Genomic DNA, 23,150 nt, shown 5'->3' on the forward strand with positions numbered 1-23,150 from the left:
GCATACTGATTTTTGCATTCAAATTGTTTTGTGAAGTACTTATTTGACTTTAACTCAAAAGTGTCTTTTATTCTTTTTTGTTTTTGTATTTAGTAAAAAAAAAAAAAAAAGAAGAAGAAGAAAAAGAAAAAAAAGAAAAAATCAGTAGCTTATTTTCATCCACAACACACATGTGGGTAAGTGCAGTAGCTACTTCAAACATGTGGAACTAAACTGACTTATCTCTTCCTTATCCTTTCACTGATAAACTGGCTCCTTCAAACTGACAGTTTTACAGACATTTGCAAGAACATAAAAGAAAATGCAAATAGATCATCTGTCTAGCACCCTTCCAGTGAAAGCTTATTGTTTATTCAAGGTCCCCAAGGGTCTAAACAAATAATGTCTCTAGCAATAAAATATTATTAAAGAAACTCCTTCTGTAAGACCCTTATGCTTTTGCATATATATTTATACAATATGCACAGGCAAGACACATGCAGTGCATGCTAGACTGTATTTTGGGAGGATGGAGACAAGGTAGAAACAAAGAGCTGAATTAAATAACTGTAGCTGTTTAATTCTGTACAACAAACCTAACATACAAAAATGCACTGATGCCCTTTATGAAAGGAGTATCTGGTAAAATAATGAGCTCATTCGAAAATACACTTCCTGGGCTGGAAGTGTACAATGAAAGACTACAATGAAAGGTTTTACAAGCTAATATAAGGGATCTGTTACATAAACACATCTGTAGGCTAAACTAAACCAGATTTCACAAAACAATGGCTCACTCTCTAAAGGGAAGTTGTTTAAAAATAGGTTTTTTATACTGAAATAGTATTAAACCACTTCCATTGCATATCACTAATATCTGAGACAGAAAAGTGTCATTAGACTTTGCTAACTAGCCTAGCTGTAAAGTTGGAGTTTTCTTTGAAATAGTTACCATATTCCAACTAATTTCTTGAATGACTTCTGCACTGACAGTAACTCACTTCACACTCATTTCTCTTACTTTAGCTCGTGTCCTAGTAACTTATTTTATGGCAAGACTTCAAGGTATGTTCACTCTTCTACAAAAATCATTTGCAAAACAAGCAAGATGCAACATTAACAATTTAAATCTTCCTATATGTAGGACTAGAATTCAGGAGTCAAACTCCTTATTCTTTTTATTTTCTCCTGTTAATGGTTATTTCCAGGTTCTTTCCAAACAGCCGTCGTCTTTTTCACCTCAGCTTTTGACATAGCCTTGTTTATTATTTCACACTATAGGGAACAGAAGATGCCTCTAATCAGGAGAAGCAGAAATCCTACCAGCAACTGTGTATGGCTCAGAGGAAAAACAAGTGAAACTCAGAGCTCTACAGATAACTTACACGTAATGAGGGGAGGAGGTAGAAGCAAGAAACTGAGCAGGACTTCTCAGAGCTTTCTACCTTCAGAACACCAGCAAGGACAAAATGCAACCACTCCTGCTTCCAACAAACTTTTTATAAACTCTTTATAAAAATGGTACTTCAACAAGCAATTGAAAATCCAATAGGAGATGAAGCCTCAAAATTGCATTTCTTTGAGAAAAACATTAATAAAAGGCATGGGAAATCCTTCAAGTACCTAATCAGAGAAACTCTGAACATCACAGAAAACAATAGTGAGAATGCAAACTGCAAAACAGCGTAGGAGTCAAAGTCGTCCACATCACTGCAGAACACTACAACAGTAACGGAAACATTTTAAAGGAAAATTAAGTGATGACAAAAAAAAAAAAAAAAAAAAAAAAAAAAAAGGCACAAAACCATCCCACTAGGATATTCACAACAGCTCTGCAACCTTCCACAAGTCCTGCCTTTCCAGTAGCCCATCCTGGACATTTTCTGTGTAAAATCTCCATCTGCATCAAATCTCCCACTCCACCTACAAGTCCATTCAAGGAAGAAACAACTAATTTCTTCCTCTTTAGACAACTACCAGCAAGTCAGACTCTCTTGCTCAGTAGCATCCTACATAAGAGACAAATGATTCATTCAATATAGGCCACACAGAGGCTTTATTTTCTCACACTCGCTTGAGGTTCATTCGTTTCCAGGATCTTGCAACAACTGGAATAGCAATTCCAGCAGACTAGCAACCCAGACACTGGCAACCAGCAACACGCTGACCAACAAGTTTAGACTACAAGGGGCAGGTTTGTAAACAAGAAAAGGGTTTTGTGCTGTGAAATACTCAGTGGCTTGAGTGAATAAAGGTGAAGAAATGTCTCCTGCTAAAAGGCCATGCTGTCAGAGGCCAAAATATGTTTTCACCCTCTTTCAGAGCATCAGAGGAACAGAGTGAGCTTAGATGGTTATCTTTCCAACCTGTCAACACTTTGCCTACGGCAGGCCAAGATATGTCACGTCCACTTGATATGAAGTTCTGTGAGCTTAGGATAAACTTAAGGGTTATCTGGTAAGATACTCACCGACCTTGAGCTACAGGCAAGAAACAATGTTTAGGAAAAAATACTGGGAAGCAGGTTGATAAATTCTGAGCATGCATAAATGAGAATGGAGAGCTTTGGAATCATACACACTGCCAAATACTTCAACATATGTTCTAACTAAACAAGCAACTTTGATATCATAACTGCAAGCGGAGGATACTCATGCACTAGATGGAATTTATTCAGAAATTATTCTCATATACACAGTACAAGTAAAACACTGTCACTTGCTGTTTAATCCCACTTCAATGTCCATATCTTGCTTTCATCTCTGTTTTGAAGTAAAGTGACTCAGGTCTATAAAGTAAAGCATTACATGCAAAGCCTTCCTGGCTTAATCAGTTTTAAAAACATATCAAACAAATGCATATTAAAACCACTTTAAAAAAATTCTTTGAGGTTAGAAAAAGCAGTTGAAAGTTATTCTTAAATGTAGCAACATACATAGCCTTGATTTAGAATATGAAAGAGACTACAATATATATTCACTATAGAAACCCCTAGTCTGTTGTTTTTTGAATTTTTTTTTAATGACTAGGTAAACAGGCTTAAAATGAACGTTAGCTGAAAAAAAAGGAGCCCAGTGTATTGACTCTCTTCTGTGTTGCCTGAAGACAAAAATTAGTGGAAAAAACATGTGATTTGAACTCAGGGAAAAGCATTTTATTTTGTTTTTATAATAAACTTATTGCTACTTGTCTCTTCTTATCAAGAAGTCAGAGCCATTTTACAGAACAGTATTTTCAATTTAAATGTGTGCAATTTACATGCGCAACACAAATAAAAACTACTCCAACTCCGCAAAATTTTTGTTTCTGTGCCATTACTCTACTGGGAAAAAAAGAAATAGTCTCACATTTTAATCAGTTTAAGGCATGATTTCATCTATCCCTTCACTTTTTCTTTTAATTAATTAGATTGCCAGTCTAAACATGTCTACTATTTTAATCCTGATTAGTTTCTTTTTATGCATATCAGTTCAGACTAGATGTCCAATTTTTGCCAAAACTCCCAGACATTCTGGAAGTCACACAGTTACAAACTACATCAGTATTGTTTATAGTCTGGATTTCTTATACATTTTACAGGCACAGAAGCACATATTTTATTTTCTTCTTTTTTAAAAGATTGAGTAAATCTGAATATTAGTGCTCATCTGATTTGTTCTTATTGAAAGTAAAAAAAATTGACTTCAGGAATTCTAATAACTAGCTCCTATCTAACCAGGGAAAACAGGTAAGAACTTAACACAGTAGCAATTATGTTAATCAACAATTTCGAAGTACCTAAAGTTTTATTATTTTAAAAACAGATCAGTTGTTCAAAGAGTCTTCTCTAAAGAACTGTAATATTTTAAAACACAACTGATTTTCCTAGTCTAAATCTTACCCCTTGATTCGTATAGTACTACTGCCTGCAATTTTAGGGACAAAATGTATTCTCCCTTTTGCAAAGAATTAAAGTGTACTATATTTGAGTAGCTTCTCTTTTCTATATCACGGTCGGGGGAAAAAAAAACCTTTAAGATTTCCCCAAGAAATGCTACGGACAGTTGAGGAGGGCAAATATAACAGCAAGTGTCATCTAAACACATGAGTATTACAGCACATGAGAAAGGATTAAATTTTTTTCTTAGTCTTTGCAATTTGTATACAAGATCAGCAAAATCAGAAGCAAATAGTTCAAACAGTGAAAAGAAACATGAAGAAATCAAGCAAAGATTGAGATTCCCTTGATTAAGATGCAAATCAGTTCAAAGTCTTGGCATTTAACTTCATGGGCACAAAAAACTACAAGCACCTTGTGACTTCAATATGGCTAAGTAGAAAAGTATGCCTTTGGCACAGCATATAAGGTTAATCATCATTTATCTCCTATGGAAAGACCAGAAAGACTAAGGTTCAAAGGATGACTTGCTTACAAACAACCTATTCAACTTTGTCCCTCCTGAGAAAATTATCCAAAGCAACTAATCAGGCATCGACACCAAATTGGACGTCAGGCTAAAGCTATTGGAAGCACTTCTGTATAATTTTCAGTCCTACTTCGCATTAAGACCTATAGCCTTGGACAAATACCCTATGATTCATAAGTAAGTTACTTACGGTAAGTAACGACAACAAAAAAAAGCAACACAAAAGCAGTCCCAAGAATATATCCCGCTTTTACTAAAAACAAGTTAATATAGTATGCCTGCTTTTTAATAACTCATTGAGGAATTTTGAAATTATGACAAATACTGCATTCATAAGATCAGACATTTGCATTTGTCCTGCTAGACAGAGGGAAAAAGAGAACCAAAAAAGTTGAACAAAATTTTAATCAAATACAACATTATTTTTGCTCATAAACCTCTTCAAAACAGAAGAGGTTAGAGACAGGGGTATCAAATGCAGGCCTGCAAGTCACTATATGAGGATGTACGACAAAGATACACACAAAGGATACGAAGGTCTCAAAGGCCCTGTTGTCTGACTTGATAATTTAGGACATGTTATACCACACACACTGCAATAGTGAAAAAGAAAGTGCAAAACACCATCCTCCTTGAGCATACTAAGACACATTTCCCCCAAAGAATATACAACTTGCAATAACCATCAATATTCTTAGAGTAGCAAGACTTACATAATTTATATAAAATAGATATTTTAATCAGTATTAGAACTGAAGGCAACTAACAATTTCATGTATGAAAAATGATTTTACTCATTTATAGTGTTTTGATATGCAGATAAATACTGGAAAACACCTTGCCTTCAACAGGAAATCATATAACAAAAACTTATTCATCTGTATTCATACTGGAGGGGTGATGAGAGGGAAGTAAGGGAGGAAGGGCTGGGGTCTAAGTTCTTTAATTTACCCTTACTCACCAGGAGATTCTCCTGCCAAATCTAGGGCCTGAGATGAATCTAACGAAGAAACCACACTGACAGCATTTGCAGGAATACCCATAGTAGCTGTAGAAGAGGAAATGGTTGATTTCTTCGGCTGTACAACAACACTCCTATAGGAAGACATAAAATTAGTAGATAATACTGCATGAAGGTTCACACATCACGATCCTTGTTTACAAATCTAACACATATACTTCTAATGCCCTGCAAAAGAATCAGCAATAAATGTACCATTCCTTCCCTATTGTCTTATGCCGTCATCTTTGGCAATCTATCTTATTCTGCTAATCATGTAACTATCCACTTGTTTGTCCATGATTTTGTAAAAGTCAATTAAATATTAAATTGGACCATGGAAAAGAAAGAAGAGGGAAGTAGAAAGTGTTTTCTAGGTTGAGTTGCCTGCAAGTAGGTTTTACTTTTTACCTTAGTTTCCCTGAGATTTGCTTTTAAACTTCAAGCAACTATTCAGAAAAGATATCACAGTATTCAAAATGAAAGCATTAAAGGAAACGTAACATTGAGAATTGCCTAGACATTATTCTATTTCAGTAGAAGAGAAGACTTAACTGAAGCACATATGATAGTCTAAACACATCAAGGAACGTCAGTGTGCATATATTAACATCCACACAACTTCATAACTACTGCATAAATTTTAGTACACCTGATCAGTCAAGTTTTACTTATATAATAAATCAAAATCTCAGGAGTTGAAGAGAGACTCTCCATTCTTTATACAAGTTAAACTTCAGGCATTATATTCAGCATTATAAATTACACAACAGAAAAAGATGTAGAGTGTCAAGTTAGGCATGGAGATTTATCTTGTATGTTACTAAGACATCTATTTATGCTATACCAATTTCAATTAAATTGTAGTATTTTATTCCAAATACCTAAAAGGCCTTGTTAAGCATACGTTAAAGGCATTTTTAATTGCAAGTTAGCTCCATAAACATGCAAAAACCCAGCTAATGAGGTAAAGAGTACAGCTGATATATAATGCACTCCCACAGCTGCGCTTACTTTTAATTACCTGGTGTTAACCGTAAGCTGAAAGTCTTCAACATTCAATTTATTTAATCACATCTTTTGTTGACAGCACTATCACTACACACTGAAAGTATTCCCTTAATAGCTTTAAAATATTCATTTTCTAAATAAAGTAACTTAGAAACTTGACCCAAATTCGGGTGTGATAGTAATAGCGTTCTATCAAATATTACTAAAATAATTTTTGCTAGAATGAAAAAAAAATAGACTGCATTGACTTTCTTCAATCCAAAGGATGTCACAGGAGCTAGACCATGTTACTGATTAAATCAGTGTTCTTAACGGCAGGAGTAGGCAGCTACCATACTTGAAGGTAGTATATGTCATATCATTATAAGGGTGACTGCTAATGTTAACTATATACTAAAAAAATAGAAGCGACAACACCTGAGCCCCAAGAAAAGATATCATGCCTAAACCATGAATTTTGCTCATATGTTCATGTCATGTTTCCTGAAACATGAACAGCGGACTAAAAAAATTATTAATATATTTACACTATCTTCCATGTTATATCTGCCTTATATACCAATTTTTCATTACCCAGGTATAAGAAGGGGATATCTTACCCACACCAACAGATATTCACTGTCTGGAAACTGTGACTGCTATTCTGTAACACATATTCAAATACCAGGAAGGGTCTGAGAAATGAATGCAAGTTTGCTGACTACTAGGTGCATCCACACACAGTAAACATTTGGACATTTCCCCAAAGTTCAGGATCCAGTACTGAGGTCTGGGTATATTCCCTCACTGGATTTTAAGTTCCTGTACTGTCAAGCTATCCAACTCAAGAAATACAGATGAAGAATATTAACCCAAATCATACAGACATCTTACAAATATATATTTATTCGTGCAGAGCCTAGAGAATCTCAACATATGAGCTTTGTTCACCCACTAAGTTACAGAAACAATTATCCCTTTGGTACTAATACACCTGCAATTATATGGCATCAAAGGTGATGTGGGAGAATATTTAGTCACAGATTTGCGTGCCACATGGAGACAGTAATTGTGCACATACAGTAGTCTCAGTTCAAAACAATATCTAGCCTGTATTATTAAAACTAATTAATTTAGAATTGGAAGACACCTATTAACTTGAGAGTTAAAAAAAAAAAAAAAAATCCCCCAGTCTCTTTTACATTTAGGAAGTCTTATGTTTCCAGGGCTTAAGTCATTCAGAATTTTCTCAAATCACCAAATCAGAACTGCTTTGTCTTCTAAATGCCTATGAATGCTACTGATTGTAACTATGAATGTACTAAGAGCCCCAGGAGCTATGAACCATCTGGTATTTCAAGACTTAAAGGGCAGGCCAGCCCTGTACCTTAAAAATATTTTAAAATTTTAAAAATTAATTAGCTGAAGGCTAAACTTTACTAATTTTAGACATTTTACACCTTCCTCTCTGGAATGAGGATATGGAAACAAACATACAAGAACGATCAGGAAGGAATTTTAGAAGAGGACAGAATTACTACAGAAGCTTCTTACATAGCAAGTAACAATTCCAGAATTGTACGTGAGCAAGAAGGCTTGCATAAAGATGGAACTGTTACCTTAACACTGCTCATCTGTAGCTGACAATCGATAGAGACAAAAAAAAATTCCAATTCTAACAGTCTTGGATTTTCCATGCTGTTCCTGACACAATACTATATGTTATCATTCCTTCCTGTAAACCTGTACTGACCTTCAGTGTGCTTAAGCGTGGCTGCACTGAGGGAGTACTTTCAGCAAGTTGCCAGATCTTCTATAGCTATCCAAGGAGAGGTGCATTACTGGCAAAGGAATTAGAGATTATTTTTTCCTGGGCTGCAACAGACAGGAAGTCCAAGTAAATGACCACAACAGTCCCTTTTGGCTTTTAAGATCTTTTGCATACCTGTAGAGTTTTGGTAATGCAAGTACAGCTGCTACTCTCATCTTCAGTAACTGATTTTCCATCAAGCACATAAAAAAGGGATTACAGTCTAAAACTTACATTATTATTTTCAGTATCTAGCACTAGCATTCCTTTAAGGAAGGTTAAGGATTACTAGCACCAGGAATATGACACTAATAAACAGCTACAGAGGACAGTTGTTAGCAGGCTTTTTTTTGTTGTTAATTACACATCATCATTCCTTTTATACTGGAAGCAAAAAAGTTATACTTCAACTGAACCACACAATACAACAATCTAGCATACCCATGAACATACTTTGATCCAAGGAATATAAACAAATAATTACACATTTCCAGCTTTAAAGTATAGAAGAACCTATGCTGCCTTAGCAGATATGCGCATGCACGTTTCCACATACAGTCACCACCATGTTTTGAGCAAGAGACGCTGACTCCCAGTAAAAGTTTTCTGACAAAATTTTCAGAGTACATTTTCTAGAGTCTTAGGATGTTTTTCATTCCCCATTGAAAAAACATGCATATAAAATACAAAAAGCTTCAGCTTTTCTTAAAGCTAAAAAATTCAATTCATAAATTCCACCATGATGTCTCTATCTGAAGGCCACTTAAGACCATAGTCCCCTTTATTAAAAGCTCACTTAGAAAGCTAGATAGTGTTCCTGACGCACCCCAACCAGTGACTCCTGCAGTGCAACATAACAGTTCAGCAAGACAAGATGCAACAGTATACGGGTTGGAGAAAGAGCTTCTTCATAATAAAAAGTCTAGTCCTTAGAAGAAAAGAGAGCCTTAGACCAACTCACCATAATACTGTCCTCTATACTCAGACTTTTGGTCTTGATCAGTTTCAAAATCAGTTTACAAAAATCAAATCAGTTTACAAAAACTTCTAGTTTTTGATCAGACTTCTAGTTTTGTTTTTTTAGACAGTGATCTTCAATAGGCAATTTAAATGATTCAGATTTTCTCAACTTAAATAAAATAAACAGTATTTTTGGTGGAGAAAAAAGGTCCCTTTTCCTGACAGCAGTGTCAGTCTGAGGCATACAACCAAAGGAAGTGCCAGAAATTGTCCTCAAGAGGCAAAAAATTTGATGCAAGGAAACCTCAGACCCTGAATGTATTTTCTCTCTCTCTCCTGGACAGTTGCCATAATCTTCTGACTCAAAAATCTTTAAAATATTTAAAGAACAATGAACTAAAATATGAAAGTGTCTTAATATATTTATAACTAAGCTTTGTTGCTTTATTTGTTATGTAATGTTTACTAACATTTAATCTTTTCTTTCAACAGTGCAACCAACCAACGTTACAATTAGAAGATTTGTTTTAGGAATTTCCATTTCTAGGCTTTCTTCAAGGTATGACAGTAAGGCTCTGAAATTACATACAGACTTATATTTGCCATATACTGAAAAGCAAATTAATAGATTTCAAGCACAAACATTGGTCATGATTCTTTAAATTCTGAAATTCATATGTTGTTCCTTCTTTGTGGAATAATATGATATTTTCTCTGAACATTCAGGTGGAAACATAACTGTGTTCAAAAAATACAAATATTTGCCATTAACCTTCAAGATTCCTTTGTCTGCCTCTATCAAAAAATTATTTAAATGCTAATATAATGTAAGTAAAATAAATGCTATTGGCAGACATGTATGGGACAGTGGAAAAATCAAGATTACAAAAATGCAGTAAATAAGCTATGTGAAAAATATGGAGTATTTAGCATATTACTTATTAAATCAATAAATTTATCAGTAAAGTGTCCTACAAAAAATAACAGGCTTTCAACTTCTTTCCTGTTATAGGGCACAATCTTTTTATAGAGTACACAGCAAAGACTGAGGCCTTTTTTCATAGCTAAACTGATAAATATTGCTTAAAAAGTTAAATATTGCTATAGATTTTGATAAAATATTTTTAAATAAGTGGCATTACAGAATATTTCTTTAGACCTACAGAAGTAACATATTTTAGAACATCTGTAATCATGCGTTAATTCCCTGAGAATAATAATGAACATTAGGCAACTTCAGAGGTGGCTAAACCCAAAGACCACCACTTGGTCACAAGAAAGAAAGCCACCAATAAATTTTATTCCTTAACATTCAAACTATCACACCATTTCAATTAACTCTACACTTTTCAGCTACAGGATAAAATAATATAAACTAGAAAAATAGTACCAAAAATATTCTTAAGACTTATTTCAAGCACTACAAGAAAAATCACGACATTTAGTTGCCTCATTGACGTAACTACATTGGGCATTTTCCTTTTGAAATTTAAAAACAAATTTTTAAGGTTTAAAGCAGGAATTTGAGCATATGAACCGATAAACGTTGGTCAGGCAGAGTGAGAACTAGCCACCATAAATACATCTTAGCCAGAAGGTCAGTGTGTTATTAGTCCCAATTATGCTGAAGTGTAAGGAGCCTTCGTGTTGCAGACAATTATTCACTGCTGAATGAGCACAGATCACTGAGCTGAACACTGACTTCTGTCACAGACAAAGGCTTACACAATAATGATCTATTCTGCCAAATTCTATAAGGATTTACTTATTGAAAAGCTCTCATGTTTTCAGACCACTGATTTTTCTGTTTCAACAAAGATGCAAAATATCTATAAATACCTACTAAATTTTGAGCACATTTTTCCTAAATATTTATTTTTTGGAAGTTGGCAAGTTTGCCATTTATTTTAAATGTATTTTAAGTTACAAATTTTCCTTGAGCTTGAGTCAAACACTCCTTATACAACATGGGCCAGGCCAAACTGATGATCTCACCATAATTTAAAAATACATACAAGAACTTTAATTCCTCTTGACATACAAGAATTTATAAGGATTTGATTCTTACCATTCCATTTTTAGCACTGCACAGCAACACTGGTTGACAGTTTGCCTGTTTCCCTAAGGGATAAAGGCTTTAATTCAAAATAGAAGTTAGTCTTGTTCCAGGTTACCAGAATGATGACCACTGCAAGGCTCCTATGCAACGAGCAAAAGAGCAATAAAGAGGATCAGCGACTTACTTTTACCTCTACTTTGTAAGACAGAAAAGCAGCCTGCCATGTCAGTGTCATTCTATGGGCTCTGCTGTCTGTAGATTATACCCATTCTCTTGTGTTCCTCTTGAAATTCCCAAGGAGAAAGGAAGAATAAGAGACCCTCTCAAAACCAGAGATCAGAGAGACAGAAGGGGGGAGGGGGGGAGAAGAGATGATAGAATGAATACAAGGACTTCTCTAACATTTTGTGAGAGCTTTAAAATCAGCTTGGCAGGGAGAAGACTTGAAATGGTTTGCCTCATCAATTCCTGCAGAACACAAGTTTTCAGAGTGCCAAAAGTGCTGAGCTTCTCATCACAGCACATGCACCTGGTCTCTGAGCTACAGATCCCCCATTCTCATATTTTGTCTCTACCTGTACCTGTTAAACTTAATCTTGTAATCAACAAGTTCATTCTTTTCATACTCCAAGCCTATATCAATTAAGTCTAAATTGTATTTATTCCATACACAAAATGATTCTGATGAAATTTAACAGAAATAGTATATTCAGCCATTACAAAGGAGCATACATGCCACAGACTGACAAATGCATAAACACAGTCTGAGGCAAACTAAGCAGCTTACAGCCAACATACCAAAAAGATAAGCAAGCTTATTAATATAACTATTCTGTAGGTTACAGATTTAAGCTCCACAGCACAACACTGATTTAAGAGCCTATATTCCTCTGAACCCTCAGCATCAGCTTCCTATAATGACATGATTATTCAATGTTTCCAAAGAGCAGTAGGAGCCAGAAGTGATCAAGTTTTTATTAAAAACTGCACAATAAACACAGCAAGTTACAGGTTATAAGTTTTACTAAACTACCTGAAGATAAATTTCTGCTCCCTCCTTACCTTCCCCCCCCGCCTTTTTTTTCCTACAAGATTACTACTGAGAAACTGATGTTTCCATTAATTCATGCCCCTATGGATATTGGGAAAAAGCCAATGCAAGCCTTGAACTTTATCATGACAAACCCCTGGCACCCACTAATCACAAGACTGTATCTTCACATAAGATAACGGGAATTTTTTTGGCATGGAAATGAACACATACACCTAGCTGTTTGCAAAGGCTTGCAACCTGGCAGCCTTTCAGCAAGGTTTCACTCACATAGCTGTTACTGTATACTCTCCAGCTATAGCTGGAAAGTTGATAATCCTTAAGATATGAGGAGAGTTTTGATTTCTGACACAGCATTCCTGAGATAAATGCAGGATCAGAGAGATGCTTTGAAATTCCCAGAGATACTCCACTGGTAAACTGCTACATGGGAACAACTTTTAACAGTGTCTTTAAACTAAAAAAAAGTTCTGTGTTAACCCACACAGCTTGTGTTTGCCATCAAACAATACATTAAATGTAAACCAGACATAGAAAGTTACAGACCATTCTAGTCTATTCTTCCAGACTTTCTCAATATATCCTTAGTATTTTTGCATACCTCCAGAGATAAAAGCTACTATTTCAAACTCTCTTAGCTTTTTGTAAAAAGGCTTTTCTTTTCCTAGTACAATTCCTTCCCCCATTTGTCTCAGGATGTTATTTCAGAACATAAACTTGTATTTTAAGCAGAGTTGCACTAAACAATCACCTTCAAGTGTTCATGAAACTTTTCTGTCTATGAAACATTTCTATTTAAAGTTATATATACACAGTTATTTTATTCCACCTTCTGGTTTAACTGATTTATTAGCTAGTTAGCAAATACCCTATCATACATCAACATATTTACCATAGACGCGAGATTGTTCATGTCACTACCAGATTATAATTGACCAAGGATAAGGCTTTTACTTATATATCCATTAAGTGCACTTTTGTCTCCCTGATATACCCGCAAAAGTAAGGAAATGAAAAATTAAGCCACCTAGAAACACACAGCTGCTGACATATCAGAGGTCACATACAATTGTTGATGGACAAAATATTTTAACTAGTTCACGACCTTTTCCTCACATATTTAGCCCCACCTATTAAACATAGAAAGTCATAGGAAAGTAATACCCTCAAGTCATCATTGTGGAGCAGTTAAGGTAACTATATAAACCCCTACAAAAACAAGGAAATGAAAAGTCAAGGTGTCTATTTTCCACATGCCCTCTGCTCTTCCATTCACAAGCATATGCTCCTGGCTACTACTTTAATCCATCCATGCACTGCAATCACAGTTTCTAGCACTCCTTTTACAGGTCTATATATTCCTTCAGCAGACTCATTTTGTTTCAGTATCTGACACAGTTACTATGTCTCCAGGTTAAGTAAGAAAACGTTCAGAATCATGGTTAAAAATGGCTGGCACTTCAGAGGTGAGAAAAGGAGGAAAAAAACATCTGGAATAGTCTGGCAATGGAAAGGTAAAGGGGCAAAATAGGAAGTAGTTCAACTTTTCAGTGACTTGCTTTACAATCATATACTGCAATTTAAGTTTTTTTTTCACATTTGATTGGCTTTATAACTATACAGAACAAACAGCACTGAACTACAAGCGACTGAAGGGCAGCTGTTGAAGCACAGCATTTTGTTAGTGTACGTTACCAAATTAAATCACGTCGTTTCCTCTGATAAGAAGGTTTTGTAGGCATAATTACATACATCAGGTATGACGACTGCAAGAGCCCTGTCGCTTCTTCTCTAATTAATCTGCTTTAAACCAATTCAAATCAATAAGATTTGAACGAACAGCGCATACCTTCAGTTTTCATGTTAGCAATAACTAAAAAATAATTGCCAAATCCAACACACTTTTCTGTGCCAGCTCTCCAGACACACGTCATTCTGCGGTTAAAATTTCTAGCACTCAATAATGAACAATAAGAATTTCCTGAGGAAAATCATGAGTCACAGACTAGAACCATATGCTATTGTCCACTTGCTGATAGGCCCTGAATAGGCAGTCCCTAAAAGCATTTGGGCAGCAGCAGCAACACAGAGGCATGACAAGTTCCAGGAAAATTCAGTCTCTCTTCTACTTTCTCCCCTCTGCCTCCATCCTCCTACCGCCCAAAAACATTTTCTCCTGTTTAGCACCTATGAGCAGAATACAGTATTTGCTTTGAGACAACTGCAAGGGGGCCAAAGCCTAGGCTACACCATCTGTGTCTAACTCGAGTCAAACAAGCGTCATATCTCTTCCCTCCTGGTGATATGGCAAGCTGAGCTGAGATGTGTTGTGACAACTGCATCCATACCACCAACAAAGTGGCACTTCTACCTAAGGGGAGTCTTAGTTTGCTAGTTCAAGCAAGGCATCCATAGGCTGGCTGCAAACACATAGAGGTGCCAAAGGAAATTCATGGATAAGCAGAGAATCAGAGACTGGTTTGGTGAAAAGGGACCTCAAACACCAGCTCCACTGCAAGATTTCTGGGTATGACTAAGGCTTTTTTAGAGGCAGGAATGCAAATACTATAGGGCATGATCAGTAGACATGCTAATCTATACATTACAAGTATAATTTATGTAATGTTCATTTTATTTCTTGGGTCTTCTGAAATTAACTAAACATGCACAGTGTAATAGCACTCATTAGATCATGAGCCAATTCCTAATTTAGGAAATATAATGGCTCCTCCTCTTAAAATGTTTAACAATTAAGGACTTAGGACAAACTGGGAATAGTGTGATCAGGAAGGTAGTGAGATGAGGATCTCAAGTGGCATGTAACAGTAGTGACCTATAATTTAAATGCATATTCATCAGTTACCACATCGAGCTTCAAGCTCAATGACATATCCTGACATATCATGGATCTGTGTCAGTCTTACCTCAGCAGATACTTCATCTGCTCTATCTCACATTGTTACCATTAATAAGAAGAGAGGAGGGGGGGAAAAAAAAAAACAAGAAAAAAAAACCCACCAGGTGCCAGCGGAGCAATTTCCAGCAAAAACACCTTGGGTTTTTGAATGTAAAACACTCCCCTAAAGAAAAACAAGTCTTTCAGGGTTTGTAAAAACTATTTGCTCCCATAAATGCATCTAATTGTGGCAGGTAACATGATTCAGTAAGTGTATCACTGGAGCACAGAAACACTTCAAAGGGCAAAGCACAATGATCATGAGGGTAATTTGAGATGCATAGCAACAGAAGAGATAGGAGGAAGCAGTAATGCTCTGGAACTGCTGCAGTTGTTAGGAACTGGAAAACAGGAAAGACAAAAGAAGAGCTTGCAATCATTCCTAGGCTGTTCCTTGGCCCTTTTGCTGTAGTGTTTCTGAGCTATAACATGTGTGGAGACAGAGTTCTTAACTCTTAAAAAGCAGTGCTGGCCTTGAGACCTTCAGGTAAAACCCAATCACTAATCATTTTTCATTTCCATAGTCTTTTGAAGACTGAACGCTGCAATTAAAGACTGCTCCCCTTCTTTATACACACCTTATTCTTGCTGTAACGGCTCCTCTGGCAAAGATATACTACATATGGTTTCTTGTCATGACTTACACAACTCACATAGCTGTGAGAGGGCTACAGAACTGCTTCACTAAATATAATAACAATGCTTCACTAAAGTACTCCATACCAATTCCTTTCAGAGGATACCATAACATTCCATGATTTGCAGAGTATACCACAATGCCTTCCTGATGAATCTGTGCGATGTCAAGGATTATGCTTGTAAATTGGTTTATCTTGATTATATTAAATACTAGATGACATTGTACACTGTATGCTAAGACCAAAGCGTGATTTTTTTCTAATTCTTAGAGCAAACTTAATTAGCCCAAGTATTTTAGGAGTTACGTTACCTGTCAAAGGAATGGAACTGTACAGGCTGCTCAGCAGCTGCATCACCAAGAGCTCCAAGGAAAGTTGGTGGCAGAAGAGCAGGATCCACAGCAGCCCCATCAGCTGGTGTGCTCACCAAGCTTCGCAGAATGTCCTTTACATTGACATTTTTTGCAGCTGGCACAGAAGTTGCAGGCTTACTATCGTTGGTTCCTACCTCACTTCTGCTCTCCTGAGATTTATTTACTTCTAATGAGAGCGTGCATAGTACTTCACTGATAGCATCTGGACCTGCACTGACGTTCAGAGGTTCTTCTTCAGCAACACTATCTGAACTGTTTGTTTGACCTGAAGCTGGTTCCTCTCCGAGACCAGAGTCCCTTCTTCGTACAGATGCTGTACTTTCAGAATCTTCAGTGGAGGCCAAAGATGAAGCACCGAGAGCAGTAGATGAGTTTTCTACAACTTTTCATCCCAAACACAGAAAACACATTTTAAGTTCATTATTAACAGAACTGCATTCATCGTATTGCTTCTAAAAAAGTAACACCAACAGGTGATAAGTGAAACAACAGCTATAAGTATTTCCCCCTTACCTACTTAGAGAGTAAGTATTTAATAGGAAGCTTGGAACAGAAAAAAAAATCTTTTTAATTTCTAGGAAGTCTGGAAAAGCTTATAATATTCAAAATTTAAAAAACAAAGAAGTAGAAGCTATTGACTTAGCATACAAAGAATGAAAATGAATTGACTGCCTGAAGGAAGAGTTAGGAGAAAGAAAAATGCAGTCTTACAGTGAAAACAAAAGGCAGTCAATCTATGTTTATGTATGTTTAACCTTAAGCAAGAGAACACTCCTTCTGCAATAAGCATTCATGAATACTTAGTTACTTCACTAAGACTAACCATCCCCTACATGGCAAAAGTCTGTGGGTTCTTCTTAAATCAGACAAATGAAAGCTGCGCAAAAATACTAAGGCAAATTAGATACTATAATGTTGTTTATTTGAGAGGTTAGAATGTGTATATTTCTATACAATCTCAGATGGGCTTCTACAGACTCTTAAGATATGTACGTCGCACTACAAACGTTGTTTGGCCAAATAACTAACAACTCACCTGTAGCAGGAGCAGTAGTTTCATTACTTCCATTCTCTGCTGCCTTGAATGACTGGCTATGATTTGGTAGTCTCCTTTCATTCTGGGGTTCCAGTATATCTCTGTATTTCGAAACCATGAGCACAGAAATAAAATACACTACGGCCAAAGCCAAAAACTGAGCCTGTTTACTATCCTCCTGTAAAAAGACACACGTACAGATTTTTCCATTACAATTTCAGCAGTATGCTTATTTTTCTGTAAAGTATGCCCAGTGCTACCATAAACAGACAGAGTAAGCTGATTATGTCAGCAATGGAAGAATAATATTCTCTAGTCACAATCTGCCTCATCTATAAAGCAGGGGAACATAACAATTCTATTCAAGTGGCACTAATCCTTTCATTTTCCTTATATAAATATGCCAAGTTTGACTAAGGTTCTATGTTTTGACTATATGCTTGAAAGTAGTGCAGGGAATAGGTCCCCTTTATTTATTTACAGGTGTTTCCTCTACTACACTTTTCCTCAAATTTACCAAGACATTAACAGCATTTGCTGTGAAGTACTACCATGCAAGCATATTCAACAAAACTGAAAAAGCATTTATCAATTATTATATATTATTGAAAGAAGTGGAACAAACTCTGGACTCTGAATTAAGGTTTCACTTCATCCTCATATTGTCCAGATGGATGTACCGTATCACATAGAAGTTAAACAAAAGAAGCAGGCATGCATTTGTATTATTTGTGTAACTTTATTAAGAGATTTAAAAAAAAAAATCTTAAACATGAATCTTAATATGAGCTATGCCAAATGTCTCTTTCAGGTACTCAGTCACTCCTAGTGAAAGATAGGAAAGAGTTACATAGCCATTTCTGATTAGACATACGGATTTGGCTAAAGCCTGTTGCTTTTAGGCTCTGGTCAAAAAAATCTGCCAAAGCTTAGTACACTTCGGGATCCCAGGAGAACTGAGTATTTGGATCCTCACTGGCCAATCAGTGTAAGAAAGTCCCCCCCACACACACGCTGACTACTGCAGGTGGCATGCAAATTTTTCCTTCCTCTGAGCAGTTCAAGAAAGTAATTTTAAACTATAAAGCTCATCTTATCATGATCTGAGTGCTTAATGAAGCCCCACATTCCATAAAGAATCCTTTAATAAGCTATACTGGGAGAAGTTAATGAGACATTATTGATAAAGAAATAGAAAACATAGCTGGGTCCCATCTGTTATGCCCAAGAAACAACCTCTCAGCCCCACCCAAATCATGAACCTTCACAGAACAGGACAGAAAAGTAACCTAACAACAGGCTGGCATCAGGCAAGCACAATGTGAGGTTGATGGAAGCCCCTTACAATGGTAAGGATCAAAACGAATTTTTTTCCTAGCTAAGTTTTTGCAAGACAGTTTCCAAATGTACTTAATAAAGTTGTGGTCCAGTGAAACCAGGCTTCTTTTTTCTTAGCATTTTTTTCTGTGATGTTTGTAGAACTCCTTGAAATAAAGTTCACATGCTAGTGGAAATACTACTAATGGTGGTTAAGTGGTTAAGGCAATAAACTAGAATCTCATTTGAGTTCCTCCTATACAGGTTGAAATCATGCTAACCACATTCCTATGTGCTGAATGTAATTTCAGAAATTATACACAAATCAAACATAGAACATTTAGAGGCGGGTATAAACACCTCAGCTAAAATGTATTCCAGAACAGATCTTTCAAACTCTACTTTTTCTCTACAGCTCAACACAGAAGCAGAAAAGTGGAGTTGTTGCATCATTTTACATTTTTGTGAAATAAGAAAATATGGTGAATTAGATATGCCAAAAAAGCAGAGGTATGTGCCTTCCGCGTTTTTTAAAAGAAAAATTGAGTACATAAAACATGATTAATTTTGAAGACTGAATCATTAGGATTATTTATATTGTCACTAGTATGGAATATTCACTTCCTGTTATTCTTTTGCACACCAATACCAAAAGAGAGATCAAAAGAAGCTTATTTCCATCAATAATTACTGTAAAGATATAAACAAAAGTTCCTTCACTATTCTGGATAGAAGACAAGTCACTGTGTAAATCATTATACTTGCTAAATAGCCCAATTACCGAAAAAAAAGTTCTAGCATCCAAGCTCATGGCCACCAGTGACTCAGAGCCATTATAACTACTGTATTTGCTTACAGAAGGCTTTTTTTGAGCAATCAATTTCAATTTCCTCAATATCAGCTATAAAGTCACTGACATAGGGAAAAGTTATTTTTAGTCAATTCAAGACTTAAAAAAAAGGAAAACCCTATGCACATATATAACACACACAAATTGGTTCCTCTGAGGGAAAGTAAACGAATCACAGTTGACCTCTAATTTGTAATTAGGCAGAAAGATACTCATTTCTCAAAAAGGATACATAAACATCTTTATGAATATTCAGTAATTTGTCTACTTACAGCATGTGAAAGTATGTATTTGTACTAGACACAACATCCTTAATATACAAGAGTCTTGAAGACTCTGGGCAGAATTCCAGAGAGTCAGCTCTTAGGAACACACCAAAGACCCTGACCAGGAGGCAGTGATTTTCACCTCTCCCTGTATCCAATTCCCAGCACTACAAGAGCTGCAGAGCATTATGCAGTCCTAGTTACTGTAAGCATTATTCAATTTTTGTAAATTCAGTTTAAGCAAACTATGTAACACGTGGTAAGTGTTTGGCAAACACACATACAAAAATCTACCAACAAAAGAAAAATGTGTTTGTAACTCACTACGTCTCTGAACACTACTGCTCGAAGTCGATTAATATCCATATCCTGCAGAAGTCTGTCATGGTCTCGTATTGGAGAAATTCCACCAGTCACAACATCCACTGGACTCTATTTAAGAAAAGCAATTGCCTCAGATTCTGTTCTTAAAGCAGTCTACCAAGAATCACTATGTGTGCAGTGTTGCATTTAGTAATTTCTTAGCTCGTTTTAAGTAGGTAAAATTTGGGGAAAAAACAGTTCTGTGTACAACTTGCCACTGCACATCATACTTGCGATGTCCAGAGCACAAAGATCAGATATGCATTTCAGATTTAAAGAAAAAAAAAACAAAACCAAAAAACATAAATAACTTGGCAAAGTAAATTCTTGTGACAGAGTTATTTCATTGTATAAGGTTAAATATGCAAGTGTTAAATTCATAGCTTGGAAAAATTACTTCAGGATTTCCAGTGTTCATGCTGTTCAGCTCCATAAAAAATATCAGTGGTGTAAGTATAAATTTAAACACTTATCCTTCTGTACACAGTAATAATTAGTTTTTGTGGGTTTGAGCACAGCCTCAAACTTGCCTTTGCTGCAGACTTTCCTGCTCCTATAAGACCCTGCATTGTTTTTGGGTTCTTCACAGTGTCTCCAGTAGGTTTCATCTGTGCATGCTGCTGGCACTCCAAACAATTTCTTACTGCTACTGCACATACTTGAAGGGAAAAGAAATGTTAATAATTTTGCTGGGAATTATATTATCTGTTTTCCTTACAGAGATATATATTATATTTGTGTTTACCACTTAAACTTTAAACAAATCAGTAAAATAATACTTTGTTTCAATAAATTGTAAATAGTTGCAAAATGATGCTCTACATACTTTAATAATCAATCACTAAAAATTAATACTAAACTATTAGAACACATATATAATAAATACTTCAAAACAAATAGGTTAACATTACTATATCCTTTTTTCATCTCTCATTGAAATGTTACCATGCATACCACCTTGGGGAGTGGAAGCGGTGAAGACAGCTAAGTTTCTTATCATAGACTAACAAGGAAGAAAGGAAGAAAAAACACACTACACTAGTGAAACAAATAACAATATTTGCTTCACAATGACTTGTTACTCTCAGACTAAACATGTTCTTATGTTACATAATTTATTCATTTTTTAGCTTCACAACAGCACCTGCTTTATTTCCTAATATTATTTTCAAAGGAAAAAAGAACTACCCCACCTCTATACCTGTTTGCATCCCATAAATCTTGCTCTACCTGCAAAGTTTTAATTGCCTCGAAAGGGAGAGGAAGGCTAGTTACTGTTGAGGCTCTGAGCTGCTCTGGCACTCATGCTGTTGAGGCTCTGAGCTGCTCTGGCACTCATGCAAATTAAATTTTTCGTAACAAAAAAATCTTACAGCATGCGATTGGCATGAACACTGTCCTCCTGCATTAATTAACTGGACCCAAATTATGATCCTGTATGTTCCCATTTCTAAAACAGTCATTAGTTTCTTAGGTAGTGATCACTTTCTTTGAATTCAGTTTGCTGTAAATATACTACAATACTGGATACAACTTCTAATTGATCTGAATCACACTCTTTAGAAATTCATGTTTCTAGTTACCACCAGATCTTCATCTACTGACCTTCTTTCATATGCATTGTGAAGGTTCGTGTTTTTATATACACCACAAGATTTCTTTTGAAAACACAGCAGTGTTATGAAGTCTTGACTATTTGGGGACTTTGGTAAAAGAAAGATCTTTGTGGATAAAATCAATACATGCATCCAACACTAAGGCTAGCAGAACTTACTTTAATCAGTTATTTAATTTAAACTGTTTAAACAGAAAATAAATATATACACATTGTAGAACAGAGTAATAGTAAAATAGTAAAATGCATCTTTTACTAAATTTAATTCTGATTTAAAAAAAACTAAATTTAATTTTGATTAAAAAAAAAATCTAACAACAGTTACTATTTTGTACTAGTAAGCTATGTTCATTAAGTGGTTTTATTGGCTTACCCAGACGGAGACATTGTCGCAGAATTCCTCCAGATGACATATTTTTCTCAGACTCAATTTCAGTGAAACCAAGAGAGCTTGCAAAAATTAGCACATCCACAAGGTTGATTAATCTCTGGAGAAATGTTAAAGATGCTTCTATTGAAAGTCCTTGAGTTGGCTCAATATTCTCCAATTCATGCTACATAGTGAAAAAATTCCAAGCAACATTTACTTCTTTACAAATATAATATTCATACAACTTAAATGAAGAAAAGTTACATTGGAATTACATTGGAAGTCCATTTCTAGTCAGATTAGAAAGTAGTAATCAGTTGTATTCCAGAAACAATCATTAGTATTGAGATTTAATCCTATTGCAAACCATTGTGGGACAACAAAGCTCTTTAAGTGACTTCTTTTTACATCTTCAGGAAAAGAGGGTAGGCAACCAATTTATCTTAGAGAAGGCAGGAGGTAGCAAAGGGTGCAGAGGGAGGAAAGAGGTGTTTGTGGAAACATTTTCCTGTCTCCCAAAGCGACAGATATAATGGGTTAATACACTGTATAAAGAGAGGCCTCCTCCCACAGGAGATATATTTGCAAATAAAAATGATATTTCTTACCGTAGCAGATGTAGCAGCAGAAAGCAATGGCAATATGCCACCACAAGCCATGATCATGTTGTCCATCACTTGAGAGATGAGGTGAATTGTGTTATGTACAAATATGACATTGTCACTGCTATTCACAAAGTCCATCACAGTTTTTGTAGAATGGCTGTCCAAAAAAGCAGGGGTTTGTTTTGTTTTGTTTTGTTTTTTTAAACAAAAAAACGTAACATTTAGAGTACAGCTTTATTTTTGTGGTATTTTTGAATCTTTATGTATTCAAAAGACTAAAACCAGAGCATGAGCAATGGTGCAGCAAATATCACATGACCACAAGGTTCAACTGATATACTTTAATCTAAACCTAAAATTATCCTTCCTTTTTGTTCTTAATCCTCTCCAGATCATAGCATGCTAACAAGATCAAGGTGTGTGATAAATGAGCATTTGGATAAAGATATATTATAGGTTGGTCTACGATTACCTACTATAGCAAAAGTCAATACATCAATCAATA

The 23,150-nt window shown here is 35.6% G+C and overlaps 1 protein-coding gene across 4 annotated transcripts in view; it reads right to left on the reverse strand.

The window, feature by feature from the left end:
• The window catches only part of LRBA (LPS responsive beige-like anchor protein), a 417,031-nt gene that overhangs the window by 301,543 nt on the left and 92,338 nt on the right, over positions 1-23,150 (reverse strand). For all 4 annotated transcript variants that reach the window (XM_064510803.1, XM_064510804.1, XM_064510805.1 and 1 more), the window contains exons 25-31: positions 22,649-22,802; positions 22,044-22,224; positions 20,586-20,713; positions 20,017-20,124; positions 17,260-17,437; positions 16,161-16,605; positions 5,347-5,480 (exon numbers count right to left, since the gene is read on the reverse strand). In XM_064510803.1, the coding sequence (XP_064366873.1) occupies positions 5,347-5,480; positions 16,161-16,605; positions 17,260-17,437; positions 20,017-20,124; positions 20,586-20,713; positions 22,044-22,224; positions 22,649-22,802 (1,328 nt within the window). The remainder of the gene's footprint in view (positions 1-5,346; positions 5,481-16,160; positions 16,606-17,259; positions 17,438-20,016; positions 20,125-20,585; positions 20,714-22,043; positions 22,225-22,648; positions 22,803-23,150) is intronic.

This window comes from Dromaius novaehollandiae, chromosome 4 (genome assembly GCF_036370855.1).
Source record: "Dromaius novaehollandiae isolate bDroNov1 chromosome 4, bDroNov1.hap1, whole genome shotgun sequence".
In the NCBI taxonomy this organism is placed as follows: domain Eukaryota; kingdom Metazoa; phylum Chordata; class Aves; order Casuariiformes; family Dromaiidae; genus Dromaius; species Dromaius novaehollandiae.